This window comes from Pollicipes pollicipes, unplaced genomic scaffold, assembly GCF_011947565.3.
Source record: "Pollicipes pollicipes isolate AB1234 unplaced genomic scaffold, Ppol_2.1 Scaffold_5724;HRSCAF=6776_pilon_pilon_pilon, whole genome shotgun sequence".
Classification (NCBI taxonomy): domain Eukaryota; kingdom Metazoa; phylum Arthropoda; class Thecostraca; order Pollicipedomorpha; family Pollicipedidae; genus Pollicipes; species Pollicipes pollicipes.
In genome coordinates, this window is record NW_023596746.1 from 41,760,558 (window position 1) to 41,772,916 (window position 12,359).

The 12,359-nt window shown below is 48.0% G+C and overlaps 1 protein-coding gene across 1 annotated transcript; it reads right to left on the reverse strand.

Annotated features, from left to right (window-relative positions):
• Window positions 1-1,527: 1,527 nt before the first annotated feature.
• LOC119103060 (transmembrane protease serine 9-like) lies at window positions 1,528-12,126 on the reverse strand. Its single transcript, XM_037226510.1, has 4 exons — window positions 12,093-12,126; window positions 11,574-11,791; window positions 8,509-8,725; window positions 1,528-1,847 (listed from the first exon to the last, which is right to left on the reverse strand). The coding sequence occupies exons 1-4, from the start codon at window positions 12,124-12,126 to the stop codon at window positions 1,528-1,530; spliced, it is 789 nt and encodes a 262-aa protein (XP_037082405.1).
• Window positions 12,127-12,359: the final 233 nt, after the last annotated feature.

Here is a 12,359-nt window from a genome sequence, read left to right on the forward strand (position 1 = left end):
ATTCAAATGAATGGTGTAAGTGAGCCAACTCAAGGAAGAGCGTGCTTTTCCACCTTTGCTGTAATTTCAGCGTTTGGCTCGACAATGGCATGCAATTTCTCACAGAGGATAATTGCTGAAGCTTTCTAAAGCAGCTAGCAGTGTTTAGGAACTTTCGTGATGCGATCCTTGCGCAAGCTGCTTTCCGATGAAAAACCAAAGATGTTTCTTAAGAATGAAGAGCGAGATGAGTAGGAAGGGCGAAGCGGAAGCGTGTCAGACATAGCGCTTTAGCATACCTTTTGAATCGTGTTTTATGTCAGCTCATCGGTTTTCGCCGCACTTTTGCAACAAATAGGACCATGCGCTTACATGAGGCTAATGCGAATTCAATTTCCGTTAACATTGAGTAGTGAAGAATGCAGCGGAGGTATTTACCCATTCCATGGTCCAATCACCTGCCTCTGTAAGCAGTGAATTATCCGCGACCGTTATGTAAGCGTGAGAGCCGTAAACGCTGTGGGTTATCGCAGCGTCTGCCGCGCGATTACAGTTTTCCTATCACTCGCTACAAAATATGCGTGCCAATGTTCCAGATCAGTCCTAGGTAATGAAGTGAAAGCGCAATCTCTTAAGACAATGACCACTACATGCATTCCTCTGCATGTCTATACAGGTACCACGCCTGCACAGCTGCATCTATGCCTACAATACAATATCTCTGCCTGTTTGCCTCGGGGGGGGGGGGGGGGGGGTAAGCCGAGCCGTCACGTTCTGTATCGGACGCCGTCTTTTCGGCTGGCTCGGAGCCAGTCTGTCTGAAATGTGCCTTCCATCTTTTACCCTTTCTTACCTTGCCGTCCTTCCTTTTGAAGCTATAGCTCCAATCATGAGAAAAATATTCTGCCTAAGCCGACACACGTATTCTCGTAGACAGTCTGGCATTGGCATATAGTCGTAGGTTTTCAAGTTAGCCTTTTGGCATACTTCAACTCATCGGAAGCCTCCGTCATGCTTCCACATTCTTCAACACAACGGTTCTAGGCACTTAATTGCTCAATACATCACGCTGACACGTCCCTATCGTACCAACGAAAGTTATCTGCCAACTGTTTGACCTTCGTCGAGGTGCTAAATGATAACCGCTTCGGTAAACAGGTGATAACACGTCCTAATCATCATGCCAGAGAAATTAAAGTGCCTGCGGTGGGCAAAGCCGTCGCCAGTTGTTCGTAGAGGGACTGCAAAGGGAGCATCCGATTGCATGTAGGCGGGGTGCCGTTCGACACACGATATATTGCCTGGATGTGAATGCTGAATATTTCCAGCGGGCTGTGTTTAACTGCGCTGGCTGCACTGGCCCTTCTTTGCTGGGACTAACTGGCAGCCTGAGATGAGGCCCTCTAGATGTCGCTTTCCTTCCGCAAGGGTGCGTGACAGGCAGGTCGTCCCGCAGGGGCGGTCGTCGCCCGGTGGTCCGCTCGCCTGGTCGGCCCGTCTCGCGCCCGGGACGACCCGACCTGCTACGCTGCCGCAGGCTAGACTCGCCTACACCACGTCCGCGCTGATCACATCTGCGATCCACTTCACGAAGGCGGACACCTCGACGAACACGGTCGGCATCCGGGTAAGGTCGCAATCGACGCCCCAGGAGGTGACGGCGGCCAGCAGCGGCTGGTCGGCGGACTTGTAGTACGTGAGTGCGCCGCCAGAGTCGCCCCAGCACAGGCTGCTGCCGTTTGGCGGCATCGCGCAGCTCATGGTGGCCGGCACGTAGTTGAAGAAGACCAGGTCGCGCAGGCACACGTCGTCAGCCAGCAAGGTCATCGTGATTTTCTGCAGGACTTTGGGGTAGACTGGACCCACGCCTGTCGACCCAGAGGCCCCCCAGCCGACAGCCACCGCCATCTGCCCTGCAGCCGAGGGAAGCACATGTCAGCCGGGCAGACCAACAATTTGAGGCTGAGTGATGGCGGCTCATCACAAATTTGGGAAATTTTATACTGAGTCTATGACGTTTTACATGGAGAGGCCGGACTGCTGTTTTAAGGCCCAGACATCAAAGTTCATAAATTCATGGCGAAATCACTCCTAAAGATGGTACTCAAAATCATATGTTTTTCATCGTTTTATTTAAAGCCATGTCTGGGCCATGACTAGAATGCTCTTAAACAGGCGGTCAGGATGATTTCTGATTACTTTTTAAAAAATGTCTGATGAATGGCGCAGGTAGGTATCTGGCTCAGAATATTTGGTAGATCATTACCTAGTTTTTTGTTATCTCTCGTTATCTTTTTTAAGTCATCTCTCGGGCATTTAACGAATTGCAGCTACATTAAGTTCAAGCGAATACTTAGGTCAATTTGATAGCGCGCAAGGCTGAGACTTTAACTTATGATTGTGCAAAGAACAATAGCCAAATTTCTGATGGTAAATCAAATAAGGTCAATAATGGGACGCATATTTCTACTTACTGCGCCCTCGGTGTGAGTTTTTCAATATAAAAACATATCACAAACTATAAAACTCATGAATTATGTGCTTGCTTACGTCCAGGACAATGTCCTTTGAAAGGAGTCTGGGCCGCGAGTAATTGTGTGACCTATACCACAGGAGCGACGCACGATCAATTACAGATCAACTGCACCACAGGAGCGACGTACGATCAATTACAGATCAACTACACCACAGAAGCGACGCACGATCGATTACAGATCAACTGCACCACAGGAGCGACGCACGATCGATTACAGATCAACTGCACCACAGAAGCGACGCACGATCAATTACAGATCAACTACACCACAGAAGCGACCCACGATCAATTACAGATCAACTACACCACAGAAGCGACGCACGATCGATTACAGATCAACTGCACCACAGAAGCGACGCACGATCGATTACAGATCAACTGCACCACAGAAGCGACGCACGATCGATTACAGATCAACTGCACCACAGAAGCGACGCACGATCGATTACAGATCAACTGCACCACAGGAGCGACGCACGATCGGTTACAGATCAACTGCACCACAGGAGCGACGCACTATCGATTACAGATCAGCTGCACCACAGAAGCGACGCACGATCAGTTACAGATCAGCTGCACCACAGGAGCGACGCACGATTGGTTACAGATCACGGATCACGCGTGATGAGTGCACACCATAGGCCAACGAAATACGGGACACAGACACCCTAAAGCATGGACTCCAGCGAGTGTTACCTTCCACCCTACTGGAAGTAAAATCCACTCTCTGCGGTATCTCCGTCTCGTATGTCGTTCGCCTGTGGTGTGCGCTCATCACTTGTGATCTATGATCCGCAATCGCTCGTGTGTCGCTCCTGTGGCACAGTTGATCTGCAATCGCTCGTGTGTCGCTCCTGTGGCACAGATGATCTGCAATCGCTCGTGTGTCGCTCCTGTGGCACAGTCGCACACAATGGTACGGACCCGAGGCTTCTTTCCAATAACGTTGTCCTGGAGATAAAAAGATGCGCGACGTGGAATTTTCCAGCTCGTGCAATATTGTTGTGTCGAAAAGCTGCCGACTGATGGGTCGTTTACCCGCGGCCTCCTGTCTTCAAACCTTGACGTTTGCTTTTACAAGGCAAACATTCTGAATATCACTTCATTCTTGTGTCATCCCATGACGAATCTTCAGTTCTCACATACCATATCTTAATGAGTGGTTTTAAAGATGTAGACATCTTTAATCCCATGCTCTATCGATATTATTAGTTCAGGGTTGTTATGCTGAATTATAGACACCCAGTACGGGAGGAGTTCCTGGTTAAACGATGTTGTAGACTATACATTGACTGCATAGACAGGACTCGACCTTTAAGGCTGTGGTTATGATCACGAGCAACCACGATTAAAAAAGGTTGAGATTTAGCAGGATTAAGCAAAACGTATGCTTTAATCCAGAAAACGCTGTGACTGCGCAGACACTCTCACTAAACATGTGACAAAATGCTATATAACCCGAGCTTTCACATCCTTACCCTCACCAACATACACAGTTCAGCCCCAAGGGTCGCACGAGACACAGGTGACTTAGCAGGAAGATTACGCTACGATCACCCATACCGAATATCAGATTAAAATCACTTACCACCATCATCGGGTACAATGAAGAAGAAAGCTTGACTTAACCCGAAAGCGTTCGCGAGGTTAAGGCAATGTTCGTGGCGCCTGGTGATTTCTAATCTAATGCGCGATATGAGTCAAGGTAGCCCTCCGGCCTAGCCATTTTGATTTTGTGCAGCTCTTAGCGTTTAGCCGTGCATCGGGTGTTAGAACGCGGGAGCTCGTATAATTCATCATTTTGGACATATTTTTAGTGCCCGTGTCTGAACAGATTCGAATCACTTTCTGGCTTAAGGTGCTTTGATGGTCAAATGTCATGTTTGCTTAGGCTTACTCAATCTTTTTCAGTCGTGATCAAAAGCATAGTTTGAGGCGTCTCGTCCTGCCAGTGCAACCAATGTTTGTCCTTTTCCATGGTTTAACCAACACCTACAGGTAATTGAAGGTTGCTTACTCAGCGTAAGAGCTGTGAACCTATAATCCAGAAAACCCAGGAGCTGAAGGTCTTTCTTGCTTTTTCAAATGCATTATCAATGCTCGTGACCTTTCCTAAGGTCATTTTGAATCAAAATTAAATGAACTTAATATAAAAAGAAATGCTAAATTTTACTCAAATCCATTATGATATGAAACATGGTGAGTGGGGTGGGGGATCAATACTAGTGTTCAATAATGTAAAGGTCCAGGCCATCGCGGGCTATACATTCAAAGCTACCCTAAGTGCTCCAGTCGCACTAAAGGTTTTTCACCATGGTTTTCCAAAGGTGGGGTGTAGCCACGCCAAGCTTTGCACGGTTACTGCCAATTTAATATGAGATCTTGTGTTATGGAAGCAGATGTATCTTGTAAGGTCGTTAAAGCCATGCCGTAGCTATCAGCGCAGGTCATTTCTAGGAAATCGTTAAAGCTGATGCGACACCCGGTGTTAGGTAACGCCATACATTTCGGAAATAGTTTCTCGGGCTATACATCAATCATCTTTAGAATTACAAGTTCCATGGGCCTAGGTTCAGGTATGATGGTCTGTAAAGAAATGTAGGTTTACGGGTTGGAACGACGTCAAAACTACCCTGCTTCATTACTCGAGAGCTTGCCTTACGGCGTAGTTTCTGGTGCTCATTCCCAATTTATTAAATTCAGATACTGCAACAGACATGTTCCGCGGACTTTTGGAAGGTAAAGTAGTCAACGGACCTACAATGACCAAAGTCAACATTTCGTTTCTAAAAACATACAGCTCAGCTTAATACCGGTCGCTTACTTGAAAAGCAAAATAGGAACAATCTCGTAGGCCTTTGGTCACCTTGACATTTTCAGATCAAACAAAGCCACTGATCCAAAAATAAATATCATTGAAATTTTTCTTAGAACAGGTATCTAGGTTCACGGTGGTTGCAGAAGGAGGCCTGGGGCACTTAAGACAAATTTAGGAGTTTGATCTTGTTTGACACTGTTCATCCCAAGGTTATGACCTAGAGACCATACATTTTAACACAAGTGTGTTCACACGCAGGCCAGCCCATCGTGTGAATTTGGCGGCTCTGGCTATTTTAGTTTTTGAGATATCAAGATGGGCCAAATTGGCGCCCGCTCGAGCAACATGTGTTCGTTTAAACTGCCACCCGGGCGCGTGTTAACACGCGCCCGGTTGGCCGACTGGACTCCTTCACTCCGATGGGGGGCAATTTTACCCCGCTGAGATCTCAGGAACCAAGGAAGCTAAAACACTAAATTCACAGGGTGTGTTGAACTGTACATGAATTAACTTAGGTCAAATTTTGAGGTTGCTAGGTTCTGACCTTTGGGTCAAATAAGGTCATACAAGGTCAAATTTCAGATTGGTCCCCAGAGAGCCCCTGCAGCCCAGATAACTGTTCAAAGCAAAAAGACTTCATGCTCAGTTAAGGTCAGTGACTTCCGTTGACCTTTTGAAGGTCACGGTGACTAAAAACATACAAGACTGCTTCGAGTTTTGCATTTGAAAAAGTGACAAAGACGACGCTGGGAAGTATGTTTCTAAAAATAAAGTGATGACCTGGGTCATTTTAGGCCAGTGACGTGTTCTGACCTCAAAGAAGTCCATGAAAGGTGTCGATGCAATTTTTTTCTCAAAAATTTGTGTAATGTAATGTAATTACATGTGTATGCTTATGATATTATATATGCATATATGTTTTGATATTATTTATACATGATAATGTAGTGTAGTTAAAAGTCAAAATTATTTGTTCATTCAATTGTTGTGTTGCCTAAGAAAGCATCTCAGAGATGTGTGACTTCGTCTAACACTCTGTTGGTGGATCAGATTGAACGATTCCCTAGAAATTGTCTTCGCTGAAACCATGGCCTGACGTTGACCTGCTCTAGTTCAGCAACCTTGCAAGATGCATCTAAATTTGCCATGCCGGACGATTTTTTGTTCCATTTTTTACAGCTGCGCAAAATTTGGCGCGGCTACGCCGCGCCGTTCGGAAACCATTCCGAAAAAAACCTTCGGGGAGGGGTCAATTCCCCCCCCCATCCACCCCAGCGCGTGCTAACAGATATTCTATGGTGTACGCATTTCATTCTCAAACACGAAGGTCGATGTTGAAGAGCATGCAAGGTTAAGGTCATGGCATATTGTAGAATAACTTCATATGACCGTGCACTCACCCTTGAAAGTAACTCGCGTTACGCTTTGTTTAGTAATAGCTTTAACGTGCTAGCGGACAAGGCACAAAATGCAAGACTAATGTGCAGCCGCGCAAACGTGCAAAGCTACCTACAGAGAGCGAATACTTAGTTTGATCTCTGATTGAATTTGACCGGTCATTCGCTTAGATATGCTGTAAAATGAATTAGCTGAAAGTTGTAGGCCATGAGCGGGTCACAGCCTCGATTTCAAACTGCGTTATCACATCAGGTGTAGAATCAGTGAGATAATCATACCAAGTACCAGGTTCGGCGCCACGTGTTTTAAGTTGGGGTACAGGATTTTCCAGGCGGCTTCCTGGACAAAATGAGGCCTTCGTGCAGGGGGCCTTCTGGGCAGTGTCATATTCGAGCGGAGGGCAACCGGGAGCATGTGCCGCCGTATCAAACGGTTGCAGGTGTTATACCCGAGAAAATAAGTATAGACAGTTACAAATTTCGAGTGAGAGCCTCTAATTATCCAGCAAAGGTTCTTGTTGATCTAAAAATCTCCTTTTCCAGGACAGGGCCTCCCGATACATAGAGGGATCTCCTTATACAAAGCATGATGCTTACAATTCACGAAGGAACACTCCGAGTATGGCAAAGGGGCCTTGCTGTCCCAAAATAGGGCATCCTGATCCGGAAACGCGGCGATCTAATGCATGAAAGAAGCCTTCTGTTCCAGAAATTAAACCTGAATATATAGGGCGCCTCTTTACCAAGAACAGGGACTGCTAGTTTGTCATGGGGACCCAAGCCAGCAAATAGAACTCCTGAACACAACGCTAGGCCCCACGATCTGCGGCATTGGCTTCCTCATTCATAAATATGACCTCAGCATCCAGAAAATAGGTGTCTTGATGATGCAAAAGGATTTCTGAGCCCACTTTGTAACTGTAAAGCTACGTTATGGGTGTCACCCAGATCTGAACCATGTCAATCTACGAGTAGCCACAATGCGCTTGGCTTGGTAAAAAGCGGCACTCAATTATTTTTTTTTGGAGGGGAGGAGGAACACAATTTTGCTCCCTCTGCCTTCCGGCCGGGGGAGGGCAACTGTCTTGTCTGCCCCCCTCCCCTCCCCCTCCTGCTGTGCTGCCCCTGCCAGCTACTACATGCTGTGGAAGGCTTGAAGACCGAAGAAGCTGACGAGGGCTTAAAGCCACTTCATTGATACACACAGCCGCCTCCGACGATATTCCACACCAACTGTGCTAAAACAAACTAAACAGTCTGGACCATACCCTGACACGTGCCTGCAGTTTCCTACGCAGACTATTGTGCAGCATCTCTTTAACTCCGCCTGACAGGTCAACCGTGGCCAGGTTAAGGCACGGGGGCTGTGGGCATACTTGTAGGGGAAACCACGCAAAGACGTTTTGGCTGTTTCTTGGTAGGCTTTCTTGTGTCCACAGAGCTGAGCTGATGCAATTCAAATAAACTTGGAATTTAATTCAGGGGATAGTGTTAGATGACCTTGGTTTATTGCATCACATTACATCGTTTGATTTTGATGTCCTCAAGCGTATTATTTGATGTGCGTAACACCCTGGTGTTGGTCCATCACGGTGGGCCCGCTAGTGATACTATGGACGGTCTTGAGGGCTGACGTGACCCTAATGTTGACGAATAACATTACCATTGCTTTCATGTTGGTTATTGCAGTCATTTTAGTTCATTGCTCACTTACTCACCCAGCAAGAGACCGATTTGGGGGTTCAACCTTTACTTCATTGTCAGCATGTCCTCCTTACCATCGAAGTCTTCCGCGGGATCCGGTAGAGCCAGAGCTTTCACCCATTGTGTATAGATGGCGGGCTGGTCGATTTTGAGAAGCGCGATGTCGTTCACGTCGTACTGAAGGCTACTGCGATGAGTGTTGAACTTGTCGGAGGGCAGGGCAATCTGTGCCACACCTCGCCGCTGTTCTGAGCCCTCCTCCACCGTGACGTCATATTCGCCTAGTATCACCTGCGGACAACATGCAGATACGCACACAGTGCATCACGCTGATTTACTAAACAAAAAAAGAAGAAAAACTGCTCGTGAAAGTTGTAATTCCCCACACATGCTTTACTGCGTGACTGCACTGACTTGCGGTGCAGCGCAGCTTAAAGGGAGTGTTGCGTACTTGAAAATACCGAAGCAAGCATCAGATATGATGAAATAAGTTCACCTTTTGGTATGCTTTTATGCTTATATTCCATATTTGTGTGAGGTTTTGAGCTCAAATGTTCATCGTAAAAATCTTTCGGTGCAGTTCACAGCCCGGTCCTTTTTAAGACCTAAACCCCACAAGTGTCTAAGCAACACGCCCACGAAGATGTGCATGCAGGCTTTTTCGTGCAGACTACTTCAAGGTCGCCAAGTCATTCATAACGCAGCAATAACGTCATTCAAATCCGTCCATTCCATTGAACATGTGACGATCAAGGTAAACAAACAAAATTGTCGGGTCGTTCATATCTCGCTTTTGTGAGCACGATTTCCAGACATAACGGCCGCCAGTTGGCTCTCAATCAATGTTATGCCAGTTACAATGACGTAAGCAATGACGCATTGAGGAGCATGTTCACTAGACAGAAATTGTGTGGTCTAGAACACTTTTTCCACTATAGTATGACTTAAACCCCTTTAACCTCGTAATCCAATGGTTTTAAAAACCTGCTTCTTCATATGTGATGCTTGCTTTAATATGCTCAAATTCGAAACTTTCTCTTAAGTGGGAAAGCTGCTCCAGACAACACAATTTCCCTGTTTTTTAGTTATGCTCCTCAATATGCTGTTGCTTGATTACGTCACCGTAACTTGCACAACATTGATTGAGGGCCGACTGATCGCCGTAAATGTCTTACAATCGTGCTCACGAACGCCAGATATGAACGAATGGAAAATCTTTTTTTGGTCTTGATTGCCACATGGTCGATGGAATTGCGGGATTTGAATGGCGTTATTGATGCGTTATGAATGGCTTGGTGATCTTGGAGAAGTCTACATGAAATAGTCCGTACATCTTCACGAACATGTAGTTAAAAAATTAGAGAGGCTAGGTCTTAAAGATGGCATGACTGTGAACTGCACCGAATGATATTCAACATTGTTATTTTGATTGAGCATCCCATACAAATGTGCAACTCTCCCCGTAAACGTATTCACACAAAAATAACCATAACGTCAGAGTAATCGCATTCTGGCGTCGTCAGGGCAGTACACCGCCCGCCTCTCACCCTGACAAGAAGGACAAGGCATCGCAGTGAATCAAACCGCGTACCTCTGGTGTCCCAGACGTACAGTGCTAAACACAGGCGCGTTAACCACGGCGCATCGGCATCCTTTTTAAGACTCTGGCATTGAGTCGAGGTTTTGGGACGCAAATAAGAGAGTGGTGGATATCAGAGCGCGGAACGTCAAGGAAACGGCCGTTTCGAGACGGACCATTTCTTATCACCGGTGTGTTTCGTGTTTTGTCCTTCTTACTCAGTACTTACAACTTTGATATAAATAGCTACAGTGATATGTACTTGTGACGCTTGTGCTGAAAAGCCTCTTCTGTGAAGATCATAAGAGAACATGATTATGGTGATATCAATATGTAATTATGATGGTGATACTGATATATAGTGATGATATTAATAAAAGTTCCAGCATGGGAGGATTTCATAAACATTATTTCTTAAGCCAACATCTGAATTTTGACGGCACGAATCACCCCACTTTGATGTATGAGCTGTGGGCAGCCTATATTATTAAAACTATAGATAGGAGAAGTGCCGCAGCGCTCGCCGCCCAGAGGCCGGACCCGCGCGAGCACGCCTCTCACCGCGGAGTACGCCAGCAGCGCTCGCCGCACGGAGGCCGGGCCTGCGCGAGCACGCCTCTTCCCGCAGGATAAGCTGGCGCCGATGTTTGAGGCGAACGTGGCCGACGAGCAGAAACCAGCGTCATGCAGAGGGCCGCGAGGTGATAATTGTCGCGCCAGCCGCAGATCGAACATGACCCGGACAATAAACAAACACGGCCCGAGCACGGCCGGTCGCTGTCGGAGGCTATCAGCCGTCTGGACACAGTCAGCCGTGTGACGTTGGCCCGGCGAGCCAGGCGGCCACGGATGGAGTCCAGGGGGATGTTGAGGTCCGAACTGCTGCGGAACCGAGTACAGGTTCAGAAACTGGTCCGTAGCAAAGGTTTGTTCGGACGGGTGATCACGGGTTGAGAGCGTCAACAAAAATTGGCGAGGAGAAAGCTGCCAGAAGGAGCATGCTTCCATGACGAAATGTTGAAATCAGTTCAACTTACACAGCAAGCTGGCGCGGCCACTGCCACGCATGTCCGTCCATGTGGGGGATTGTCATTAGATGGGCCCTAGATGCTGCACTGCGAGACCTGAGGTCAGGTCACATTGCCACTCTGCCCATTGATAGTCTCATAGTAAGTGTTTTGTAAATGATAGCAGATGCATCTTGAAATCGCGTACATCTGCTCACCAAGCTCACGGGGTGTGTGGTGATGTGTGGTGACATCGCACAGTACTTGGACAAATGGTCTGAGGTGGAGCCTCTCCCCGAAGGTTCTGACATATGTCTGCTCTCCAGAACGCGATGGTGAGAGGGCTTTTGTCCTCGACCTCGACCTCGACCTCGATCTGGTGTCGATCGGCACTTCTGTTTAGATTCTAGACATCGATGGAGATATTTTATCACTCATCTGGCAGCCTACAGCATCCATTTGTACCAATGGACAAGCTGTGTCTATCCCCCTTCTCACTGATGCGGCCTTAGGTGACTCTGGACGGTGCGAGGTTGAGGGCGACTGCTCTCACCTGGTAAGCCGAGGGGTTCGGCTCTGCCGACAGGCAGTGAGCGGCGGTGAGCAGCCACAGATCCGACACAAGCACGGCGCCGCACACGTAGACGGTGTTGCGTTTCAGCTGCGCCTGCCAGGGAAACTCGCCCTTCTTCGCCACCTCTCCGTCGATGATGCTCCAGCCGCCGTCACCAGCGGTGACCTCAGGTGGCGAGAGCACGCCACACAGCGCCGCTATATGGGCAGAGGGCAGCGGTCAATTGTTGTCGCCAAGATAGTCATCGGCTAGGCGCCTTTCCTTGCTTTTTACGACGGCACATGTTTTCTTCTGCTGGTGTGGAGGACATCAATGATATGGCATGGTTAAAAAGTGAACACTCTGGGGCGTTTGAGGCGTCAGGAGGGAGCTGTGCTCGTGCAAAAGGACACGCCACTCAAAACACAAGTATATGTGGGAGCTGTACACAACATATACAATTGTTTTTTCATCGCACCCGGCCAGCCCGACATATTTAGTTCCAGGACAGTCACTGACCGGACACGAGGACGAGGATCACTGGCAGTCGCATGGCTGGGCTCTTGGTACTCTGCCGGCGCCACTGGAGCCGCCGCCGACCCAACAGACCTGGCAACAATGTGCCGGGGGGCAGGGTGGCCTCGACCATCATCACATGCTATCGGCAGCTGCCGCCGGCTTCTCAGGGGCACTGTTGACTCAGCTATCTGCCGGCTCTGCGGGCGGCGGCGCCGGGTCCTTCTCCGTCCCTGATGCAACCCACGGGCCTGAGAGTGCCGGCCCCGA

Bases quoted from the DNA above. Each gene is read 5' to 3' on its own strand.
- LOC119103060 (XM_037226510.1), bottom strand. From the start codon at position 12,126: ATGCGACTGCCAGTGATCCTCGTCCTCGTGTCCG. The intron at 11,792-12,092 runs GTCAGTGACTGT...CTGCCCATATAG, and splicing joins GATCCTCGTCCTCGTGTCCG to CGGCGCTGTGTGGCGTGCTC. The intron at 8,726-11,573 runs GTGAGAGCAGTC...TGTTGTCCGCAG, and splicing joins CGAACCCCTCGGCTTACCAG to GTGATACTAGGCGAATATGA.